General features: G+C 44.1%; 1 protein-coding gene across 1 annotated transcript in view; it reads right to left on the bottom strand.

The window, feature by feature from the left end:
- LOC115482481 (zinc finger protein 260-like) overlaps window positions 1–25,210 on the bottom strand; it is a 40,765-nt gene that overhangs the window by 1,652 nt on the left and 13,903 nt on the right. The window contains exon 5 of the mRNA XM_030222315.1: window positions 5,263–5,391. Coding sequence (XP_030078175.1) covers window positions 5,263–5,391 — 129 coding nt within the window. The remainder of the gene's footprint in view (window positions 1–5,262; window positions 5,392–25,210) is intronic.

The raw sequence follows: 25,210 nt of genomic DNA on the forward strand, positions 1-25,210 counted from the left end.
CTTCACTCTGATTATATTCACTAACCAAAAACTCAATGTGAAAATTTAGAAATACTCCACAGCACATAGCAATAATTTTTTTGACATAGGAATTCCTTGCTCACCACTCTTGGTGACTGAAAGGAACCTCTTCCATTTTCAGGATCTCTACTATGGGTTCAGTGGCATAAATGTCCCTATGGGGGTGGAAATGCCCCTCTCCCTTGCAACCATAGTGAAAACTAGTGCCAAAGCTGCACATCTCCTTACCTCCTTCCCCGCAGTCCCTCCAAACTTACAGAGTTTGCATTACAAAAGGCTCTCTCCAGCCAGCCTCAGGGTCCTTTCCTCTGTTGCAACTGCCGCACGGGAAGGATGCAGCAGAGGGAAAGCCTTGGAGCCACTGGAAGGAGTCTGTTGGAATCACTTCCAGTAATGCCAGCAAACTCTCTGTAATTTTGTAGAGCCTGTGGGAAGGAAGGACAGACAGGGAAATAAGGTGATGCCAGACCCACAGGGGGAGGGGAGAAGCTACAATTGCATGTACGGAATGAGAGGATAGGGAAAGGGGATGGCACTTGAGATACCACTTTTCTGTGGGTTACAAAGAAGTTTGCACATTATATTCAGATACTTATGCTGTAACTGGGGAAATGGGGGTTACATGACATGCCAAAGCAGCTGTCGTGGGGATTGAACTCAGTTCCCCAGATTCTCGGGCACTGCAGTAACTACTAGGCTACTCCTCCACTCTGAAGCTGCCCATGGATAGAAAGGAGGGAAAGGGAAGGGACAGGGGAACATGGTGCCCATGGATGGAATGGAGAGGGGAGAAGCTGCACACGGATGGAAAGGAAGGGAAGGGAAAGAAGAGGGGAGACATGCTGCCATATGGACAGAAAGGAGAGGAGAGGGGTCATGCTGCACATAGATGGAATGGAAAAGAAGGGAGAGGAGGGAAAGGCTGCACATGGATTGAAGAGAGGGGAAGACTTGGAAGGAAGCAGAAAAATGGAAGAAAGCTAAAAGATCAGTGCTAAAGATGGATTTAGGGTCGGAAATGAAAAAGAAAGGATGTGAGAAAATAAATAGCACATAAACAGGAGGTCCTGGAAACAGTTAAGCACACAGAGGTAGGGAAAAAGAAGCAGAGACTGGAAACAAGATGATTAGAAAAATACAATTGCCAGATTACAAAGACAGGGAAAATGATTTTATTTTCAGTTAGTGATAGAATTATGTCAGTTTTGAGAATTTACTTCTGCTAGCTTTATTTTGCACTGTACAGGAGGAAATGCATTTCTTTCTATTTGGTTTTGCACTGCATGCAAAATCTGGCATCTTGAGTTTCAGTTTAATTTTTGCCTACATTAGTACTTTTATCCCACTGTTTACAAAGCCGCACAGCTTAATAAATGGGGGGGGGGGGGTAGTTTGTGGTTGCTTATCCTGTATTTGAACAGGGGCTCTCTGTGTTCTGAAACCAGAATGGGGTGCTGTGGAAGAGTATGAGTGAGGAAGGAGATCCCAAGGGGTTCAGTGAGGGTAGAAACAGAATAAATGTTGTCAAAGAGAGGCAACAGTAGATGGAGTAGAAGGTTAATGAGAGAATGGCCTGGGGAGACAGGGATGGAGTTGGAGCTGATGAGGGGATGAAAAGCAGTGGAGAGTAGCTGAGGGCTCAGAGGGTGAGTACAGAGGATAGAAATGGGGGACTAGAGAGTGGGAGAAAGACAGAGGGGGGGGGGGATTGGCAGACTGGGGAAGGAGAAAGACAGAGGGGGCAATGGAATTACTGGAAAGAGGGTGAGAAGGAGATGAGAGGTGAATAGAAGGCGACTAAGTACTAGAAGGTGAAAGAAAGGGAGAATGAGGGGTAAAAATCAAATATGGATGAATATAGAAGCAGAGAAGATAAAAAGGAAGAAAGATCAGTGCCAGATGGATGTAGAGAAGAAATGGAAAGGCAAACCTGAAAAAAAATTTAGAAGACTGACACAAATAGTGGAACAGACTGGGACTAACTCAGTTAGAAAAGTACCCATTCAACAAAGGTAAAACAGAAAAACATATATTTTTATTTAATATTTTTAAGGATTGGTATGTGTCTGCTTTGGGAAATGTACATCTTTTCTATTTTTGTATTTAACAGAGTACAGAGAAAATGCGTTTCTGTTTCTCTTTTACCTATACTTTCACTGCTTATAGAGTCTGACTTATTTGGGGGCCTCCATTTCAGTTTTTGCATGTTTTTTGTGGTTCACTATTTTGTATCAGGTGAGGGTCTCTCCGTGTTCTGCATGTCTGACTGAGGTGAAGGATTATGCTAAAATGTAGTGTCTGTGTAGGAACGTATAACAGTCGAACTTGTTCCAGTTTCCCAGTAGCAGGTTTATAACACTGTCTTTTCATAGGTGGGTCATGGCTGTTATGATTTGGAAAGTTTTTCCTGTATAGGTTTTGAGTGTCTTTTTGAAGGGTTTTGTGTTATTTTGCAAAGTGTCTGTGGCCTGTTTGAAAGCGGGCTCTGGGGCAAGGGCTGCCAAAAGGTGGCTCTTGTTACCGCAAATAAAAATGCCCAGGACTAATGGTCTCCCCATCCTATAGTCACCACACAAACTAAAACCCATCGGCTTTAAACAAAGTGTCTGGCAGGGGAAGGAGCTTGTATTGTTCATGACTGCACAGATATGATACCTTTGATTGGGAACTTGGATTTTGGCCCAGGGCTCATACAAGGGAAAGTGACAGAATGGGCGCAGAGAGGAGTAGTGTATGTGGCGGACATGTTACAAGAATCGGGAGAGATTAGATCGAAAGAGAATATGGCAGCCATAGTGGGGAGCGAACATCTAGACTGGTATGGATATTTTCAAATATATAATTATGTAACACAAACAAAACGGGCTAACTGCTCTAGAGGGATATATAAGTTATTGGAGTTGTTTTTCCTACCCTCAGAGAATGCCCAAATTACAGTCTCAAGGATGTATAGAGCGCTGACCGTAGTGACTAAGTCTAGGACATATGTAGACATAGAGCGGAAATGGACAATAGAGATGGGTGTTGCTATTCGGGAGGGGGATATATTACAATGTTTAAGAGGGATATGCACCCATGTGTATAGTGCAAGACAGAGAAATTCAATTCAGAGTGATCACTAGAGCATATTTTTCACCCCAACAGGCATTTTATGCCAAATGCATACAAGAGCCTAAATGCAGTAAGTGTGGTAATATGGACGTCTCGCTATTTCATATGCTGTGGAAATGCCCATACATAAAAGAGTTTTGGAATAGGATCATGAGATATTGTGGGGATATATTGGGTAAAGAACTGATTTTATCGCCAAAAGAGGTGGTGCTGGGCCTGATGGAAAGCAGGAACCCACTTAGACAAACAGAGCGCATTCTTATACATAAAGCGGCGATTATAGGGAAGCAGTGCATTTTGCAATATTGGACACAGGACGTAGGCCCATCCTTTTGGAATTGGAGGAATGCCTTTCATGAACTCTTGGTGTGGGAAGCCCGGGGTGCATGCCGCACTATGAACAGAAAGAAAAACTTTGGGGCAATTTGGGAACCATACATCCAGTCATTATCGACACGCACACGCAGTCTCATCTTGAACTCCATCTCATTTAAAAATTAAATCTGATGAAAGGGAGGAGGGTATACAGGAGGAGGGAGGTATATATATATAAAGAGATAGATGAATACTATATAATAAGAAACAATCAATAGTCTGCTGGTTCACAAAGAGGCATATTTTCAAAGCACTTTGGGAGGCTAAGTTCCATAGGTTTCTATGGAACTTTGGGAGGCTAAGTGCTTTGAAAATGAGCCTGTTAGCCAGTTGTGTTAATATTGGTATATCAATGGCAGAGATGATAAGAATGAGTGAAGAGCTATCAGGAGAAAGGCCCTGGAGGTGATTTGATAGATGTGCACTCTGTGGTAACATTATAATACTATTAATGATGCGGAGGACTACTGTGGTGAATAGAATCTTAATAAACAGAATGGGATCTAAGAGGTAAAAGGGATGGGGGGATGGGGGGGTCTGGGGGTAATAGGAAAAATTCACTGACGAATGTGTTGGATGGCCTTTCACATCTGTACTATGTGATTTTGAAGTTATATGTTTGTTATACTGAATTTTCGTCACTATAAAAAATTTAAATTAAAAAGATGTATTGTGTGGCTCACAGAGAACAAAAGTCCAAGTGCAAAATGCACAAGATCAAGCCATTGGGATGTAAGACGAGCCAACATTTTTAGTAGACTGGCCACACAGACATCCTACGAGAAAAATGGTGCACCCTAGGGGGCAAAGCAGTGGACTTCAAATAAATGCTCCCAGGTATACATCTCACCCAACCTTCCTTATCTCGTCTGCTGAGATCCCCAAAACCTACAACTCTCAACTTCACGCCACTACAATAACCCTTATGGGTGAAGGGGACATCTATGTGTGGGTACAGTGGGTTTCTGGTGAATACTGGAGGAATCACATTTTCCGCCACAAGTGTAACAGGTAGGGGGAGGTATGGGCCTGGGTCCACCTGTTTGCAGTGCACACAGCACCCACCACTAGCCTACGCCAGGGACCTGAAAGCTGTTCTAATGGACCTTAGTATAACATCTGAGGCTGACAATTAATGTTTTCAATCATATTTTGGGGGGGATAGGAGGGGGTCAGTGACCACTGAGGGAGTAAGGGGAGGTCATCTGGTCAGTTAGGGCACCTTTTTGTGCCTTATTCGTTCTTAAAACAGGTCTAGCTCAAAACATCTTAGTTTTAGTCCTGGACGGTTTGGTTTTGTTTCATTGTGGCCGAAAAACATCCAAGTCTTAGGAATGTCCAAATCCCACTCTTAACGCACCCCCCCCCCTCCCCCAATACACCTGCGTGAGATTTGGACGCACTACAGACGAAAATCATAGAAAAACATCTGAAAAATAGGTTTTGAAAATACTGATTTGGATGATTTTATGAGAAAAATGTCCAAATGCTGCTTTATGACACGTTTTAGATGTTTTTCTCATTCGAAAATTAGCTCCAAAGAGAAGGAAAGAGGCAAATCAGATAATGTAAGGAGAAAAGTAAAAATAAGGGAAACAAAACAATTACATTATCCACACGACAAAGGTTAGAACTTAGAAGCAGGGACCATAATTAAAACACCTCATTCTCACTGTGCCTGGTCCAGAGGAGCTGTCTTTCTTGTAGGACATGTTTGGGTCAATTTGCTTCTAGCTTTAATTCAAGCTACATCACCTGTTTGATGCAGTTCCTCACATGTGGCTGTGGTGGTCAGATTTCCTCTTTCCTCAGATTCCTGAGGCTGAGTCCCAAATCCCTCTTGCTCAAACTGGAATAATATGTCAGGCTTGACATTGTGGGAGCCTGTTACAGGAAAAAATATTGTAAACTTTTAAAAAAAAGTTCCCACACAGCCTATAAGTGCTTAGAATTACTCCGTTTTCACAGTCCCCTCCATTTGTACAGAGAAAAAATCGTTTTAATATTGAAGTGGACAACTCCTTTCTTCAAGAGCTGCAGACAGCTCTGTTGTGGATTCTGCTACTGCATAAACATAATGGAAATCTCTGCTATCAGTAGTTATTTTATACACATTGCTATAGATCAATATTCAGTGGCATTTGACTGATTACTGCTAACCGGCCATTTACTAACCAGATTAGAGGCGGGCTAGGGGCAGAGTGTGGAAAGAGCACCTACTTAGCCAGTTAGTGGCAACTTTCAGTCTGCTAGCAAGGTAATCACCTTCTGCCATTAATGTTTTTAAGGGAAGTGTTAGGAGAAATGTGCTCTGATGGTAATCAATTATTTTCAGTGGTGTATTATGAGTACTATCATGCTGCAGAATGAGATCTATATTTTTATGTACTTGTATTCTTTTGTTTATGTCTGGTTTTTTTTTTTTTGGGGGGGGGGTTGTCACAGAGAGAGAGTGATTAAAGATTCTTCTCCCCTTCTGTTCTGTCCACTTCCCTCCTCCTTTGATGTCTGTACCTTGGAGTTCCTTTTCAGAGAGTGGAAGAGAGAAATACACATTGTGTGTGTGTGTATGAGTGACAGACAGATGCAATGGGGAGGGGGAGGGTGTACTATGTTTGAGACACAGAGAGAGAGAATCAGAGTGTCTGACAGACTGAGTGTGTGTCAGAGAGTGTAAGACAGAGATACGGTGTTTATGTGTCTATCAGTGAGAGACAAATCCAATGGGGAGGGGAGGTGGGGGGGGGGGGTCTGTCAGAGAGAGAAAGTGATTAAACATTGTTCTCCCCTTCCATTCTGTCCACTTGCCTCCTCCTTTGATGTCTGTAACTTGGAGTTATGTGTTTTTCGTGGAGCCTTTTTCTCCCCTTCCGTTCTCTGCACTTGCCTCGTCCTTTGATGTCCGTACCTCGGAGTTCAATTTTCTTGAAAGTGAGAGTCCTGTCAGGCGGTTTGTGTGCTTCCCGCCACCCTGGTCCTCTGGTCGTGGCATTACTATGCAGCCTTCCCTTCCCTCCGAGGGCGGGGCACTGAGAGCGAGTGCGATTGCCTGTGGTTGGTCCCTTCTCCTTCTAACATCGCGTTACCATGCAGCCTTCCCTGCCCTCGGAGGGCGGGGCAGTGATCGGGAGTGCGATTACGAACCCTACGAACACTACACAGCTTCACTGCCACGGAGTCAGCTTCAGAACGTTGCAGGTGCAAATTATTATCTCTATATATAAAAGGCACCACCAACGTTCTAAATGAAGCCTCCAGCCGGAAGTGTGAAGGGAGAGAGATATCTGGTTTCCCCATGAGTGTCTGCCCCGCCCTCGCTCTCTCTGTAACACAAACAGTAAAGGAAAACACAGCAAAGCACGAAATCAAATCGCTCTCTCTGTAACAGTGAAGGACTCAGAGGGGGGAGGGGAGAGAGGGCAGAAGCCCTCACTATCTCTGTAACACAAACACAGCAGGAAACTTAACACTGAAGGACTCGACTCCGAGGGGGGAGGGGACAGAGAGCAGAGGGGAAGGGAGAGAGGGCAGAGGGCAGGGACACACACACTCCCACATGCACACAGAAGAAAACCTTGCTAGCCCCCGTTTCATTTGCATCAGAAATGGGGCTTTTTTTACTAGTATTAGATAAAAAGATTTAAATATAAAATCATAAGTGTTCGAGGCCTCTGCAGATGAGAACAGCGCCCACGGGACAGGGCGGGGATGGAACCTGCAGGGACAGGGCAGGGATGGAGACAGATCCACGGGGACAGGAACAAGTTTTCTCTCTCTAATCCCACATGCCTGTCCCATGCTTTCCTGAATTCAGATACAGTACTCATCTCCACTACCTCCACTAAGAGGTCATTCCACGCGTCCACCACCCTTTCTGTAAAGAAGTATTTCCTTAGATTACTTTTTGATTCTATCCCCCTTCAACTTCATCTTATGCCTTCTCATTCCAGAGCTTCCTTTCAGTTGCAAAACACCTGCCTCCTGTTCAGAGAAGTCCTGGTGAGACCTCTTAAGGATTTATTTAATAGATCTTTAGAGACGGGAGAGGTTCTGTGGGACTGGAGATGAGCTGATGTAGTTCCTCTTCACAAAAATGGGAAACTACAGGCCGGTAATCCTCAAGTCGGTGGTAGGAAAAATAATAAGTCACTGTTGAAGGAACAGATAGTTAACTTGTTAGAAGCCAACGGACTACAGGGTCTGAGGCAACATGGCTTTACCAAAGGAAAATCTTGCCAAATTTGATTTACTTCTTTGACTGGGTGACAAAAGAACTGAATAAAGGACATGCGCTAATTGTAATCTGCTTGGATTTCAACAAAGTCGTTGATACAGTCCCTCAGAGGAAAGGAAGGTGAGCAGTGGAGTGCCTCAGGGGCCAGTGCTGGGGCTGATTCTGTTTAATATATTTGCGAGAGACATTGCTGAAGGGTTAGAAGGAAAAGTTTGTCTTTTTGTGGATGACAGAGTAGAAACCATGAGAAGGAATCTCCAAAAGTTGGAAAAATGGTCAAGAGTCTGCAGTTAAAATTTAACATGAAGAACTGAAGAGCGCAATGCATTTGGGGTGCAGAAGTTCAAAAGATATGTTCCAGATAAGAGGGGAGAGATTGGTAAGCGCGGCTCAAGAGAAGCACCTCGGAATGATGGTGTCTGAGGATCTCAAGGTGATGGTACAATGTGACAAAGCGGTGGCTATGGCCAGAAGGATGCTAGGCTGCCTAGAGAACCAGTAGAAGAAAGGAAGTGTTAATGCCCCTGTACAGGTTGTTGGTGAGGCCCTGCTTGGCATACTATGTTCAGTTTTGGAAGCCGTATCTTGCTAAGCATGTAAAAAGACTTGAAGCGGTTCAGAGAAAAGTGACAAAATGGTATGTGGTTTGCTTAGCAACAAGTATGAGAAGAGACTTGCTGACCTAAACATATATACCCTGGAGGAAAGGAGAAACCGGGGTGATGTGATACAGATGTTCAAATGTTTGAAAGGTATAAGTCCGCAGACAAACATCTTCCAGAGGCGGGAAAGTGGTAGAATTAGAGGACATGAATTGAGGTTGAAAGGGGGCCGGACTCATGAATAATGTCAGGAAGTATTTTTTAACTGAGAGGGTGGTAGGTATCTGGAATGCCCTTCCATGGGAGGTGGTGGAGATGCAAGCGGTAACAGAATTCAAAAATGCATGGGATAAACACAAAGGAATCCTGTTTGGAATTAATGGATCTAAAGAAGCTTAGCGGAGATTAGGTAGCAACACTGTTAATTGGGAAGCAAAGCCAGTGCTAGACAAGGCCGACAGTCGCTCAAAAGAGCATGGTTCGGGATAAGGTATCTTTCAAAGATATCACCATAACAGGGAAGATAGAGTATCCTGATAGTGAGGTTGCAAAAGAGATTGTAGTAGATCGGGTATCTTTAAATAACAATAAAAATCAGACAAAAGATTGCCAATTAATACTGTCAAGTACTAAGCATGATGTACTTAGGAACAACAAACATAGTTTGAAATGTCTATATGCGAATGCCAGGAGCCTAAGAAATAAGATGGGGGAGTTGGAATATATTGCACTAAATGAAAAATTAGATATAATAGGCATCTCTGAGACCTGGTGGAAGGAGGATAACCAGTGGGACACTGTCATACCGGGGTACAAATTATATCGTAGTGATAGGGTGAATCGGATTGGTGGAGGGGTAGCATTGTATATTAACGAGAGCCTTGAATCAAATAGATTGAAAATTCTGCAGGAAACAAAACACTCCTTGGAATCACTGTGGATTGAAATTCCATGTGCAAAGGGGAAAAGGATAGTGATAGGAGTGTACTACCGTCCGCCTGGCCAGGACAAACAGACGGATGCGGAAATGTTAAAGGAAATCAGGGACGCAAACAAACTGGGCAACACAATAATAATGGGGGATTTCAATTACCCGCATATAGACTGGGTTAATGTAACATCTGTACACGCAAGGGACATAAGATTTCTTGATGAAATCAAGGACAGCTTCATGGAACAGCTAGTTCAGGAGCCGACAAGAGAAGGAAAAATACTAGACTTAGTCCTTAGTGGTGCTCATGATCTAGTGCAGGGGGTAACGATACGAGGGCCGCTTGATAACAGTGATCATAATATGATCGGTTTTGATATTGGCATTGAAGGAAGTGAAACTAGGAAATCAAGTACGCTAGCGTTTAACTATAGAAAAGGTGATTACGACAAAATGAGAAAAATGGTGAAAAAAAGACTGAAAGGAGCAGCTCGCAGAGTAAAAAACTTGCATCAAGCGTGGATGCTGTTTAAAAACACCATCCTGGAGGTTCAGGACAAATATATTCCACGTATTAGAAAAAAGGGAAAAAAGACTAAACGTCAGCCGGCGTGGCTAAACAGTAAGATAAAGGAAATCATTAGAGCCAAAAAACAATCCTTCAGAAAGTGGAGAAGAGAACCAACTGAAAGTAACAGGATAGATCATAAGGAATGCCAAGCCAAATGCAAAGCGGAGATAAGGAGGGCAAAAAAGGACTTTGAGAAGAAATTAGCGTTGGAAGCAAAAATACATAGTAAAAATTTTTTTAGATACATTAAAAGCAGGAAACCGGCCAAAGAGTCGGTTGGGCCGCTGGACGAAAATGGTGTTAAAGGGGCGATCAAGGAGGACAAAGCCGTAGCGGAGAAATTAAATGAATTCTTTGCTTCGGTCTTCACCGAGGAGGATTTGGGGGGGACACCGGTGCCGGAAAGAATATTTGAAGCGGGGGAGTCGGAGAAACTAAACAAATTCTCTGTAACCTTGGAGGATGTAATGGGTCAGTTCAGCAAGCTGAAGAGTAGTAAATTACCGGGACCTGATGGTATTCATCCCAGAGTATTAATAGAACTAAAAAATGAACTTGCGGAGCTACTGTTAGAAATATGCAATCTGTCCCTAAAATCGAGTGTAGTACCGGAAGACTGGAGGGTAGCCAATGTTACTCCGATTTTTAAGAAGGGTTCCAGAGGAGATCCGGGAAATTATAGACCGGTGAGTCTGACGTCGGTGCCGGGCAAGATGGTGGAGGCTATTATTAAGAATAAAATTGCAGAGCATATACAAAAACATGGACTGATGAGACAAAGTCAGCACGGATTTAGTGAAGGGAAGTCTTGCCTCACCAATCTAATGCATTTTTTTGAGGGGGTAAGCAAATATGTGGACAATGGGGAGCCGGTTGATATTGTACAGTGGTGGAAATAAGTATTTGATCCCTTGCTGATTTTGTAAGTTTGCCCACTGACAAAGACATGAGCAGCCCATAATTGAAGGGTAGGTTATTGGTAACAGTGAGAGATAGCACATCACAAATTAAATCCGGAAAATCACATTGTGGAAAGTATATGAATTTATTTGCATTCTGCAGAGGGAAATAAGTATTTGATCCCCCACCAACCAGTAAGAGATCTGGCCCCTACAGACCAGGTAGATGCTCCAAATCAACTCGTTACCTGCATGACAGACAGCTGTCGGCAATGGTCACCTGTATGAAAGACACCTGTCCACAGACTCAGTGAATCAGTCAGACTCTAACCTCTACAAAATGGCCAAGAGCAAGGAGCTGTCTAAGGATGTCAGGGACAAGATCATACACCTGCACAAGGCTGGAATGGGCTACAAAACCATCAGTAAGACGCTGGGCGAGGAGACAACTGTTGGTGCCATAGTAAGAAAATGGAAGAAGTACAAAATGACTGTCAATCGACAAAGATCTGGGGCTCCACGCAAAATCTCACCTCGTGGGGTATCCTTGATCATGAGGAAGGTTAGAAATCAGCCTACAACTACAAGGGGGGAACTTGTCAATGATCTCAAGGCAGCTGGGACCACTGTCACCACGAAAACCATTGGTAACACATTACGACATAACGGATTGCAATCCTGCAGTGCCCGCAAGGTCCCCCTGCTCCGGAAGGCACATGTGACGGCCCGTCTGAAGTTTGCCAGTGAACACCTGGATGATGCCGAGAGTGATTGGGAGAAGGTGCTGTGGTCAGATGAGACAAAAATTGAGCTCTTTGGCATGAACTCAACTCGCCGTGTTTGGAGGAAGAGAAATGCTGCCTATGACCCAAAGAACACCGTCCCCACTGTCAAGCATGGAGGTGGAAATGTTATGTTTTGGGGGTGTTTCTCTGCTAAGGGCACAGGACTACTTCACCGCATCAATGGGAGAATGGATGGGGCCATGTACCGTACAATTCTGAGTGACAACCTCCTTCCCTCCGCCAGGGCCTTAAAAATGGGTCGTGGCTGGGTCTTCCAGCACGACAATGACCCAAAACATACAGCCAAGGCAACAAAGGAGTGGCTCAGGAAGAAGCACATTAGGGTCATGGAGTGGCCTAGCCAGTCACCAGACCTTAATCCCATTGAAAACTTATGGAGGGAGCTGAAGCTGCAAGTTGCCAAGCGACAGCCCAGAACTCTTAATGATTTAGAGATGATCTGCAAAGAGGAGTGGACCAAAATTCCTCCTGACATGTGTGCAAACCTCATCATCAACTACAGAAGACGTCTGACCGCTGTGCTTGCCAACAAGGGTTTTGCCACCAAGTATTAGGTCTTGTTTGCCAGAGGGATTAAATACTTATTTCCCTCTGCAGAATGCAAATAAATTCATATACTTTCCACAATGTGATTTTCCGGATTTAATTTGTGATGTGCTATCTCTCACTGTTACCAATAACCTACCCTTCAATTATGGGCTGCTCATGTCTTTGTCAGTGGGCAAACTTACAAAATCAGCAAGGGATCAAATACTTATTTCCACCACTGTATATCTGGATTTTCAGAAGGCGTTTGACAAAGTGCCGCACGAAAGACTCCTGAAGAAATTGCAGAGTCATGGAATCGGAGGTAGGGTATTATTATGGATTAAGAACTGGTTGAAAGATAGGAAGCAGAGAGTAGGATTGCGTGGCCAGTATTCTCAGTGGAGGAGGGTAGTTAGTGGGGTCCCGCAGGGGTCTGTGCTGGGTCCGTTGCTTTTTAATGTATTTATAAATGACCTAGAGATGGGAATAACTAGTGAGGTAATTAAATTCGCCGATGACACAAAATTATTCAGGGTCGTCAAGTCGCAGGAGGAATGTGAACGATTACAGGAGGACCTTGCGAGACTGGGAGAATGGGCGTGCAAGTGGCAGATGAAGTTCAATGTTGACAAGTGCAAAGTGATGCATGTGGGTAAGAGGAACCCGAATTATAGCTACGTCTTGCAAGGTTCCGCGTTAGGAGTTACGGATCAAGAAAGGGATCTGGGTGTCGTCGTCGATGATACGCTGAAACCTTCTGCTCAGTGTGCTGCTGCGGCTAGGAAAGCGAATAGAATGTTGGGTGTTATTAGGAAGGGTATGGAGTCCAGGTGTGCGGATGTTATAATGCCGTTGTATCGCTCCATGGTGCGACCGCACCTGGAGTATTGTGTTCAGTACTGGTCTCCGTATCTCAAAAAAGATATAGTAGAATTGGAAAAGGTACAGCGAAGGGCGACGAAAATGATAGTGGGGATGGGACGACTTTCCTATGAAGAGAGGCTGAGAAGGCTAGGGCTTTTCAGCTTGGAGAAGAGACGGCTGAGGGGAGATATGATAGAAGTGTATAAAATAATGAGTGGAATGGATCAGGTGGATGTGAAGCGACTGTTCACGCTATCCAAAAATACTAGGACTAGAGGGCATGAGTTGAAGCTACAGTGTGGTAAATTTAAACGAATCGGAGAAAATTTTTCTTCACCCAACGTGTAATTAGACTCTGGAATTCGTTGCCGGAGAACGTGGTACGGGCGGTTAGCTTGACGGAGTTTAAAAAGGGGTTAGATAGATTCCTAAAGGACAAGTCCATAGACCGCTATTAAATGGACTTGGAAAAATTCCGCATTTTTAGGTATAACTTGTCTGGAATGTTTTTACGTTTGGGGAGCGTGCCAGGTGCCCTTGACCTGGATTGGCCACTGTCGGTGACAGGATGCTGGGCTAGATGGACCTTTGGTCTTTCCCAGTATGGCACTACTTATGTACTTATGTACTTATGTAGTCTATGCCCTGATTGTGGCTGAATAGATTTACATGGACTCCGGTGCAGCTTTTCAGGGGCTTCGACAACATCAGAAATTTAGAACAAGTACCGTGCCGGGCAGACTAAGGTCTGCACCCTGAAAATGGTAAGAAAAAAATCAAGATCAGGTATACATATGACGTATCACATCATACCATATGTAATGAGTTTATCTTGTTGGGCAAACTGGATGGGCCATACAGGTCTTTATCTGCCATCATCTACTCTGTTACATGGAGGCACATTTTCAAAGCATTTAGACTTACATAGGAACCTATGGAACTTTGTAAGTCTAAGTGCTTTGAAAATGAGCCCCTATGTATATGTAAAATACAAAATAGCAAGCAGCACAATATTAGCCATCAAGTTCATACAAAGTTAATTATTTTCAGTGCAAAATTTTTATTTTTCTTACATTTGTACCCCGCACTTTCCCACTCATAACAGGTTCAATGTGGCTTACATATTATATACAGGTACTTATTTGTACCTGGGGCAATGGAGGATTAAGTGACTTGCCCAGAGTCACAAGGAGCTGCCTGTATAAATCTGTTGGCTGCCTGCTATGTGAATATTCCATGAATGTTTCATTATTGCTACCAAGTATGACATATTTGGGGAATTTGCTTAAAACTCTGATGGTTTTAATTCATTTACCCAGACCTTACATGCACATGGTATTGCTTTTTAAACACAAAGCCAAATCCTAAGGATGGTTGAACAATTAGACAAACTGTGTTGTTTCTGACTTTACTTGTTTTGGACTGCTTTGGGTCCTACTGACCTGTACATTTGATGTATAGAATTTTGAAGATGAAAATGAGGAAATAAAAATTAAGTTTTGGATGTACTCTGTAGAAGGTGTTGTTTACTTTTGCAATGTGTGTACGGATGCCTGTTCTGGAGTGTGCGTGTGATGTTTGCATAACCGTCTATACTTATGGCGATGATTTCTGAACATGCAGCATCGTTAAAGGACAGACTTTTAAATGCCCAGTTGGGTATATATGCTAATCTCAACTTTATTAAATATTTCGGACATATCCATCTACTTGCTCCCATGAGGTTACTGAATTCTATTATTCTGTCTCAGTGTATTTTCAAATGTAAGCCACATTAAACCCAAGTTTGCTTGGGATAATATGGGATATAAATGTCAAATTAAATTTTTTTTTAATCCCTTATCGTCCACCTTTTAAGGCACTGCCTATCCAACTGGATGGTGATAGCACAAGGAAAGCAAGTTTGGTCCAGTGAAGACAAACTCAAAATAACCTGTTCCTTAGCTGGGCTCTAGTATTACCATATTGAAGATGCGGACAAATAGAAATCCTCAACTGGAGATAATTTTCCACCCAAAATGCAACCAATACCAATATACAAAATAATGGAAAATATAATTTTACCAAATATATGTCAGAATCTCAATATCATTTTACATATTTTATGTTTTCTTATTTTGCTTCTTTTTATTCAAAGGAAGAAAAGACTCAGTCTTTGCAAAACACGCCCAGTAGCTGGCAACAACTTCATTCCAGTCTCATTCCAGACAGAGCTCTGGAGTCTCAATGCATGGATGAGACGATGGTGCAGGGAGGAGGGTTTTAGATTTGTTAGGAACTGGACAACATTCTGGGGAAGGGGGAGCCTATTCCGAAACGATGGGCTCCATCTTAACCAGGGTGGGACCAGGCTGCTGGCATCAGCATTCAAAAAAGAGATAGAGCAGTTTTTAAACTAGATATGGGGGAAAGGCCGACAGTCGCACAACAGCGCATGGTTCGGGATAAGGTATCTTGCAATGATACCTCACAAACAGGGAAGATAGGGTTTCTGGATAGTGAGGTTACACAAGGAACCGTGGTAGGCCAAGTGCCCTTAAATACAACTAAAGATCAGACAAAAGATGGCAAATCAATAGTGTCAAGCACTAAGCATCATGCAAATAGGAACAACAAACATACTCTGAAATGTCTATATGCAAATGCTAGGAGTCTGAGAAATAAGATGGGAGAGTTGGAATATATTGCACTAAATGAAAAATTGGACATAATAGGCGTTTCTGAGACCTGGTGGAAGGAGGATAACCAATGGGACACTGTCATACCGGGGTACAAAGTATATTGTAGTGATAGGCTGGACCGGACTGGTGGAGGGGTAGCATTGTATATTAATGACAGCCTTGACTCAGATAGATTACAAATTCAGCAGGACACAAATCACACCTTTGAATCATTGTGGGTTGAAATTCCATGTATAAAAGGGAAAAGGACGGTGATAGGAGTGTACTACCGTCCGCCTCGCCAGAGTGAGCAGGTAGACGCAGAAATGATAAAAGAAATCAGAGCCGCAAACAAAATGGGCAATCTATATATATATAAAACTCACCCTCAACGTTCTGAAGACAGTGACGTCAGTGAAGCCAAGCCCTGCCTTCCCTCAAAAAGGTTCGAAGGTTCGTGGTGGTGAAGCCACCAAAATCGCTCCGGGCCCCACCCTCAAGGGCGGAGCAATGGCAGAACACCGAAGGGGTTGGGAGGGAGGGAGGGAGGCAGGGAGGCGGGGGTGGGAAATCGCTACGGGCCCCGCCCTCGTGTCAAACGTCATGACGTTGAGGGCGGAGCAATGCCACAACAACGAAGAGGTTGGCGGGGGGGTGTTGCCGACGAAAACGTTGCTAGCGCCCGTTTCATTTGCTCAGAAACGGGCCTCTTTTACTACTGCGATAATAATGGGTGACTTCAATTACCCAAATATAGACTGGGTAAATGTAGCATCGGGACACGCTAGAGAGGTACAATTCCTTGATGAAATCAAGGACAGCTTTATGGAGCAGCTGGTGCAGGAGCCAACGAGAGAAGGAAAAATTGTAGACTTGGTCCTTAGTGGTGCACATGATCTAGTGAGGGACGTTATGGTACTGGGGCCGCTTGATAACAGTGATCATAATATGATCAGTTTTGATATCAACCTTGAAGTAACTATACATAGGAAGTCAAATACGTTAGCGTTTAACTTTAAAAAAAGGAGACTATGAAACTTAGAGGGGCAACTGAGAGGGTAAAAGCTGTACAACAGGCATGGATGCTGTTCAAAAATACCATCCTAGAGGCCCAGGCCAAACATATTCCGCGAATCACAAAAGAAAGACGGAAGTCCAAAAGACAGCCGGCGTGGTTGAAAAGTGAGGTGAAGGAAGCTATTAGGGCTAAAAGAAACGCCTTCAGAAAATGGAAGAAGGAACCGTCTGAAAATAACAAGAAGCAACATAAGGAGTGTCAAAGCAAATGCAAGACGCAGATAGAGGCCAAAAGGGATTATGGAAAAAAAGATAGCATTAGAGGCAAAAAAAACATAGTAAAAATTTTGTTTGGTATATTAAAAGCAGGAAGCCGGCAAGAGAATCGGTAGGGCCGCTGGACGACCGAGGGGTAAAAGGGGCGATCAAGGATGACAAAGACGTAGCAGAGAGATTGAATGAATTCTTTGCTTCGGTCTTTACCGAGGAAGATTTGGGTGCGATACCGGTGTCGGAAATGGTATTTCAAGCGGACGAATCGGAGAAACTTACTGAATTCACGGTAAACCTGGAGGATGTAATGGGGCAGTTCAGCAAACTGAAGAGTAGCAAATCTCCTGGACCGGATGGCATAAATCTTAGAGTACTGATAGAACTGAAAAATGAGCTTGCAGAGCTACTGTTAGTGATATGCAATTTATCCTTAAAATCGGGCGTGGTACCGGAAGATTGGAGGGTGGCCAATGTAATGCCGATTTTTAGAAAAGGTTCCAGGGGAGATCCGGGAAATTATAGACCGGTGAGTCTGACGTCTGTGCCGGGGAAAATGGTAGAGACTATTATTAAAAACAAAATTACAGAGCACATCCAAGGACATGGATTACTGAGAACAAGCCAGCATGGCTTTAGTGTGGGGAAATCTTGCCTGACCAATTTACTTCAATTCTTTAAAGGAGTAAACAAAGAGACTTCCGGTGACGTCATGACCGCGAGGGGTTGAAGAAAAAGATCTCTCCGGCTCTAATCCCCCCTCCGCACGACCAGCCCACAAGCCGCGAATTAAAATTGACTTTCGCCGCAGCCTGAAACGCTGGAGTGGCCGGCAACGAACATTTTAAATCTATTGGCGGCGAGATGGCAGCTAAAAATCTACATAAAGACAAGCTCCGTGGTAGAGGGGCAGAAGACAAGATGGCGCCACCCGCAAGCCCGCCGGGCCCGACAGTGTCATCGGCCTGGATCGCCGAAATAACCTCGGAAATGTCCTCAGTGCTAAAGGATATGTTGGATCGCCGGCTCTCCCCCATAAATACTAACCTGGAAAAGGTAAAAGAACAACTCACTGATCTCTCTCGAGACTGTGTAGGCTTTCAAGCACGGGTGAGTGAAATTGAGGGCAGAGTAACGGAGGTGGAGACAGTACAGGATATAACTCAAAAAAAGCTGCAGGCGATGGAGGAAAAGATTGAGGACCTGGAAAATAGGTCCAGAAGAAATAATATCCGAGTAGTGGGCCTGCCAGAAACGATACCTGAACGGGGCTTGGAGGTTTTTTTGGCACGCTGGTTTACTAGCGAACTACAATTCCCAGAAGCCTCGGGGCCAATACAAATAGAACGGGCTCACCGCATAGGGATGAAAATGACTGGTACCAATAAACCAAGAGTGGTAATTCTACGATTTTTGAATTATGCGCAGAAACAAGAGGTGATGCAGCTGCTTAGAACCGGAAAGGCATTGGTGTACGATGGAATCCCAGTACGCTGCTTCCAAGATTATTCAGCAGGAGTAGCAGCACGAAGGCGACAGTTTTCGGAGGTCTGCTCAACGCTATTCCAAAAGAAAATAAGATTTGCACTACAATACCCTGCCAAACTGCGAGTTACGCATAATGGCATCACCAAGACATATGAGACGGCAGGGGCGGCTAAAGAATTTCTACAGCAGCTGGGAACAACACCTTCAGATGCAAGTTGAACAGCATAGAGGAAGCGAACACTCTGAAAGCATTGAGTAATGTTATACTGAGGGGTCAGAGGAGAACTGACTGGTCAGTCTATGACAATACAGCAAACTCCCAGCCAATTACAAAGATGGACTATTTATAGTAGCAGAAAGGCTTGACAAGATGGCTGCAGTTGGAAGGTTAAGGTTTTATGGTTTGTGAGTTAGACTTTTCTTCTGAGTTTTCTTGCTGTTGAATAAGACACTTTCTGGAAGACCTGACCAATGGGTGAAACGGTTCGAACCCCTGGTAAGAGGGGTGAGACCCTGTAAGTGTCTGATCAGCTTGACAATGAAAGTTATGTTTATTGTAACACTGTTTAATGCGGAGGGGGGAGGGAGAGACGTAAGGAAGTCGTGGTCCTAATTGGTGGACCTGAGAATAAGGGATACAGGATTTGGGGAGTGGGGGAGGGGCGGGGGAGGGGGTGGGGGGAGGGAGGAGGGATGCAAGCAGGGTACAAGTATTAAATGGAAAGTATGTAAAGGAAAGTAATGAAGGCTTCTGGGGGGCTCTGTCTCCCCGAGCTGTCAATGAAAGGTGGCTTGGCAATAGGAGACAAGCTCTGATGGAAGCGTGGGCAGAACACAACAGTGATGCTGATAAAGTGGAGGTGCAAGTTAGGGGGGGGGCAGAGGCTGGGATGTCCCCCTCGATTACAAAAGTGGACATCGTCCTTTAGATTGTAAGCTCTTCCGAGCAGGGACCGTCCTTAATTGTTAATTTGTACAGCGCTGCGTAACCCTAGTAGCGCTCTAGAAATGTTAAGTAGTAGTAGTAGTAGTACATCTACGGATATTGCTCCACACTTTCAAATCCAAGAATAGTAAGAATAATAACATGGAATGTAGGCGGAGTAAATTCGCCAATAAAACGCTCTAAGATTTTACAACAATTAAATAGGCAGAAAGCAGACATAGCACTTTTACAGGAGACGCACCTGAACCAGATTGAACATGCCAAGCTCAGCACCTGGTGGGTTGGGGATTGTATAGCAGCAAATGCACAAGGCAAAAAGGGAGGAGTAGCGATACTAATCAGAAAAGGCATAGCCTCTGTAATCAACCCACTTCTGATTGATACTGAAGGCCGCTATGTTATCTTGGAAGTGGTAGTTGGGCGACAGAGACTGCTAATCTGTAATGTTTATGCTCCGAATAGATATGATCGGAAGTTTTATCAAACCTTGATTAATTTTCTGCTCAGGCAACCGCACGCAGCTATGGTGATGGGGGGCGATTTTAATGCAGCTTGGGACCCCTCTCTGGACAGATTAGCCCCGGAGACGGCCTCTTCATGTTATAATAATAGAGGCCTCTTACAATTGAGCCAGATGTTGGGCCTGGTTGATGTGTGGCGGGTGTTGCACCCAGGTGAGAAAGATTACACACATCTGTCACGGGCCCACTCAACTCAGTCGAGAATTGACTATATTCTGACATCACGTCAGATGTTTGGGGAAGTGACAATAGCGGAGATAGGACCGTACATGGTGTCGGACCATGCCTGGGTTAAGATAGAATGGATACCAAGTGGTACAACCCAACAGAAACATAAATGGCAATTCCCCCTGGAGTTTAGCTCGGACCCAGTGCTTAAAGGCCGATTACAAGCTAGCTGGGCGGAGTACAGTACTCATAATCAAGATCATATAGATGATCCAGTTTTGTTTTGGGAAGCGGCTAAGGCGGTTCTTAGAGGCGAAGTTATAAGTCACACATATTTTGTGAGGAAGGCACGAGACAGAAAGATCTTGCGTTTAAGTAACCAACTTTGTAAGACGAGGAAGAGATATGGGGAGACACATGCGATAGGTGATAAACAACAAGTGTTAGAGCTTCAAACCGCCTTGAATGCACTTTTGCAAGAAAGGGCACACAAGTCACAGCTCTACTATCGATATATGCTTTATAAACATGGTAATAAAACAGGCAAGTTGATGTCAAAAATAATTACCCCCCGGGGAGGGACTAAGAACATTCTGGCACTGAGGCAAAGAGGGGGAGGGCTCCACACATCAGACAAGGCAATCTGTGAAACCTTTCGGACCTTTTATCAAGGGTTGTACGCTTCCCCAGAGGAAGACGGCCTACTAAATCAGATGTACTTAGAAAATCTAGCTTTACCAAAGCTTACAATACAAGAGTTGGACAGCCTTAATCAATTAATCACTGAAGACGAAGTTAGTATGGTTATAGCCCGTAGCCCGCGATTGAAAGCCCCGGGACCTGATGGTTTAAGAGGAGAATTTTATAAATTGATGGAAGGAGGAATTATACCCGCAATTACTAGATTTTTGAACCAACTAATAGAGAGACAGAGGATACCCCCTGACTTGAATAGGGCTCAAATAATAGTCTTGTTGAAGCCGGGGAGGGACCCACTAGAGCCGACATCGTACCGGCCTATCTCCCTATTAAATTATGATACCAAGTTGTTGGCAAAAATCTTGGCTAATAGACTGGCGAGGTTGCTCCCTCGGTTGATTCACGAAAGTCAGGTGGGTTTTGTGGGAGGAAGAGCAGTGAGTAAAAACTTGAGAGCAATATTGACATCACTAGAGCACAGCTCGCAGACGAAGGTAGCATCGTTGTTGGTCAGCTTCGATGCGGAAAAGGCCTTTGATAAGGTTCACTGGAAGTTTCTTTTTGATACGTTGGAACATTATGGATTTTCAGGGAGATTTGTTGAGGCAATTCATGCCTTATATGCCAACCCATGTGCCACACTGAGTGTGAACGGGATAGAGTCGGAAAGTTTCTGTATCAGGAGAGGCACAAGGCAGGGGTGCCCCTTGTCCCCTCTTCTCTTTGTTTTAGTTTTAGATCCCCTTATCAGAGATATCATGGCAAACCCTTTGATCCGGGGAGTTGGCTTAGGGACCCACATGTTTAAGATCGCAGCATTTGCGGATGACATTTTGGTACATCTCACAAACCCAAGGGAATCCTTAGACACGTTATTGGAAACCTTTCGTGAATATGGAGACTACTCAGGCTTCCGAATCAATCTAGATAAGTCAGAAGCTCTGGCTTCGCCAGAGGTGAATCAGAGGGACTGGGATCCTGAATTTCCATTGAGATGGGCTAGAGAGTCTTTTAAATATTTAGGAATCCGACTCACAATGAATACTTCCGAATTATATCAGTTGAATGTTAAAATCTTACTGGAACATACTAAGGCTAAATTAGATTCTTGGATGAGTCTTCCACTGTCATTAATGGGACGGATACATTTAGTCCAAATGGTGCTGTTTCCGCGCTGGTTGTACGTCCTTCAAACCTTACCCATGCGCCTATCACGGACTGATTTGAAACGGATGATGCGTCTTTTTAGTCGGTTTTGCTGGGCAGGCAAGAAGCCTAAAGTTAGCCAAAACATGTTAATAGGGAGCTGGAGACAGGGGGGAATGGGTATCCCGGATGTGTTCCTATATAATCAGGCGTGTTTGTTGCGTCACCTAGGAGATGTGGTGAATACCACGCAGTATTATACACCTATAGGCTTGGAGGAAGCCTTTTTTGCTCCATATGATATATTAGCACTGCTTCATTTACCTCGTAGTCGACTCCCTTCTAAATTTAAAAAAAAGCATAATACTACAGCCCCTTCGGGAGGCGTGGCAGTGGTGGATGCGGCAGATGGGGGGCCAACCACACGTTACAGATCAAATCCCAATCGTAGGTAATCCTGTTTTTGAAGCAGGGATAGACAACCCGACATTTGGTAGATGGCAAGGGCTGGGCATCACAAGATTGGAACACCTGTTATTGGAAAATGGGGAAATGATAACATTTGACGCTCTTCAGGATAAAGTGGGATCAGCTTGGGGCAATAGATTTGCCTACGCACAGGTCCGACATTATATGAAATCCCTGAACCAAGCACCCCTGAGGGGGCGGATGGGGGAACTTTTAAGGGTCTTCTTTGAGGAGTTGCAGACAGAGAAGCAATCGGTTTCAGCATTGTATGGGGCACTGGCTAGGCGTAGGTCCCAGAGGCAATATGTTGATCTTAAGCGGAAATGGGAACAAGATCTTGGGACCTCACTGGCAACATGGGATGTGTCAGCTACCTTGAAGGGCATCCGGGCGTTGGTAACAGATGAGAGGCTGAGGGAGTGTGGCTATAGAGTGGTCCTTCGGGGGTATATGTCTAAAGCACAACTGGCTCATATGTTGGGGCCGGACAACTCGGGGTGCTCTAAATGTGGAGGGGGTCCCAGCTCATTATATCATGCATTATGGCAATGCCCCAAGGTGCGCATGTTCTAGCAGAGGGTAAGAGGGTTTTTGATTCGATTGGGGAATAGAATTCAAGGAACGGAGAGGCAGTTTCTGTTGGACCAACCAAGAGCGTTTGCTCCATTATGTGCCCCTGCTATAATGTTATGCAGGAAGCTGAGCTTGGTAGCTCGGAAATGCATTATGCAATACTGGGTCTCATCGGAGGGGCCAGCTTATTGGCACTGGCGCAATCAGGTGCATCTCCTGGCCTCTTGGGAGGCTAGAGATTCAAAACAATCGCCTAAGCGCAGAGTAAGCTTTCTTCAGATTTGGACGCCATACCTGCAAATTCTTAGCCCGAGGGGACGTAGTCTGCTTGTTAACGCCTGATAAATAGTGGAATAATGGGAGAGTATGGGTAGCCTGGAGTAGTAAATTTAGTCTAGAGCGGTATTCTGCTTGCAAGGGGGGGAGGTATTGGGTGGGGGGTTGGAGGGGTTGAGTGAGATGTATAGGACTAAAGCTTGGCAGTGCTCTAGAGCTTTGATGTTTAGTTTTCTGGTATTTTATGATAAGTACTATTTCACCTAACAAGGTATTTAAAGGGTATGATATTAGGAACAAAAGTCATTTAACAGCTAATATTAGCACTTGCCAAGGAATTGTTAAGAGGGGAGGGGGGAGAAAAATGGGGAAGAAAAGTGCTTGGCGATGTTGAATATGTTGCTAGAATGTTGTTTTGTCTATCAATCAATGCTATATGAATATTCCAAGTTAATTTGTACTGTGATAATCGTCAATAAAACAGTTTAAACATAAAGGAGTAAACAAACATGTGGACAAAGGGGAGCCGGTTGATATTGTGTATCTGGATTTTCAAAAGGCGTTTGATAAGGTACCTCATGAAAGGCTACAGAGGAAATTGGAGGATCATGGGATAGGAGGAAATGTCCTATTGTGGATTAAAAACTGGTTGAAGGATAGGAAACACAGAGTGGAGTTAATGGGCAGTATTCACAATGGAGAAGGGTAGTTAGTGGGGTTCCGCAGGGGTCAGTGCTAGGACTGCTGCTTTTTAATATATTTATAAATAATTTAGAGATGGGAGTAACCAGCAAGGTAATTAAATTTGCTGATGACACAAAGTTATTCAAAGTCGTTAACTCGCAACAGCATTGTGAAAAATTACAGAAGGACCTTACGAGACTGGGAGACTGGGCAGCTAAATGGCAGATGACGTTTAATGTGAACAAGTGCAAGGTGATGCATGTGGGAAAAAAGAACCCGAATTATAGCTACGTCATGCAAGGTTCTACATTAGGAGTTACGGACCAAGAAAGGGATCTGGGTGTCGTTGTTGATAATACACTGAAACTTTCTGCTCAGTGTGCGGCTAGGAAAGCGAATAGAATGTTGGGTATTATTAGGAAAGGTATGGAAAACAGGTGTGAGGATGTTATAATGCCGTTGTATCGCTCCATGGTGCGACCGCACCTTGAGTATTGTGTTCAATTCTGGTCGCAGCACCTCAAGAAGGATATAGTAGAACTGGAAAAGGTGCAGCGAAGGGTGACAAAAATTATAGCGGGGATGGGACGACTTTCCTATGAAGAAAGACTAAGGAGGCTAGGGCTTTTCAGCTTGGAGAAGAGACGGCTGAGGGGAGACATGATAGAGGTATATAAAATAATGTGGATTGGAACAGGTGGATGTGAAGCGTCGGTTCACGCTTTCCAAAAATACTAGGACTAGGGGGCATGCGATGAAACTACAGTGTAGTACATTTAAAACAAATCAGAGAAAATGTTTCTTCACCCAACGCGTAATTAAACTCTGGAATTCGTTGCCGGAGAACGTAGTGAAGGCGGTTAGCTTGGCAGAGTTTAAAAGGGGGTTGGACAGTTTCCTAAAGGACAAGTCCATAGACCGCTACTAAATGGACTTGGGAAAAATCCACAATTACGGGAATAGTATGTTTGTAAGTTTGGATAGCTTGCCAGGTGCCCTTGACCTGGATTGGCCGCTGTCGGGGACAGGATGCTGGGCTTGATGGACCTTTGGTCTTTTCCCAGTATGGCATTACTTATGTACTTATGTAGCATCCAGCTCACTCAGCCATTGGCAAAATCTTCCTCTTTTATTGTCAATTTATTTTCTTTCACAATTTTCTTATTACTTAAAACTTCATTTTCTTTAGAATTTGATTCTGAGATCCTTTGTCAACATGCTTGAGCCCTGCTTGGAATGGCTTTCTGGCCAAATCTCCAATCTAGAGACTTACTTGCAGATACCATGAAGTGTACAACGGAATTAGAGAAATGATTTTCAGACCTTGCAACAGGGTCCAACACTGGCAGGTT

The sequence above is a fragment of the Microcaecilia unicolor genome, chromosome 1 (assembly GCF_901765095.1).
Source record: "Microcaecilia unicolor chromosome 1, aMicUni1.1, whole genome shotgun sequence".
In the NCBI taxonomy this organism is placed as follows: Eukaryota; Metazoa; Chordata; class Amphibia; order Gymnophiona; family Siphonopidae; genus Microcaecilia; species Microcaecilia unicolor.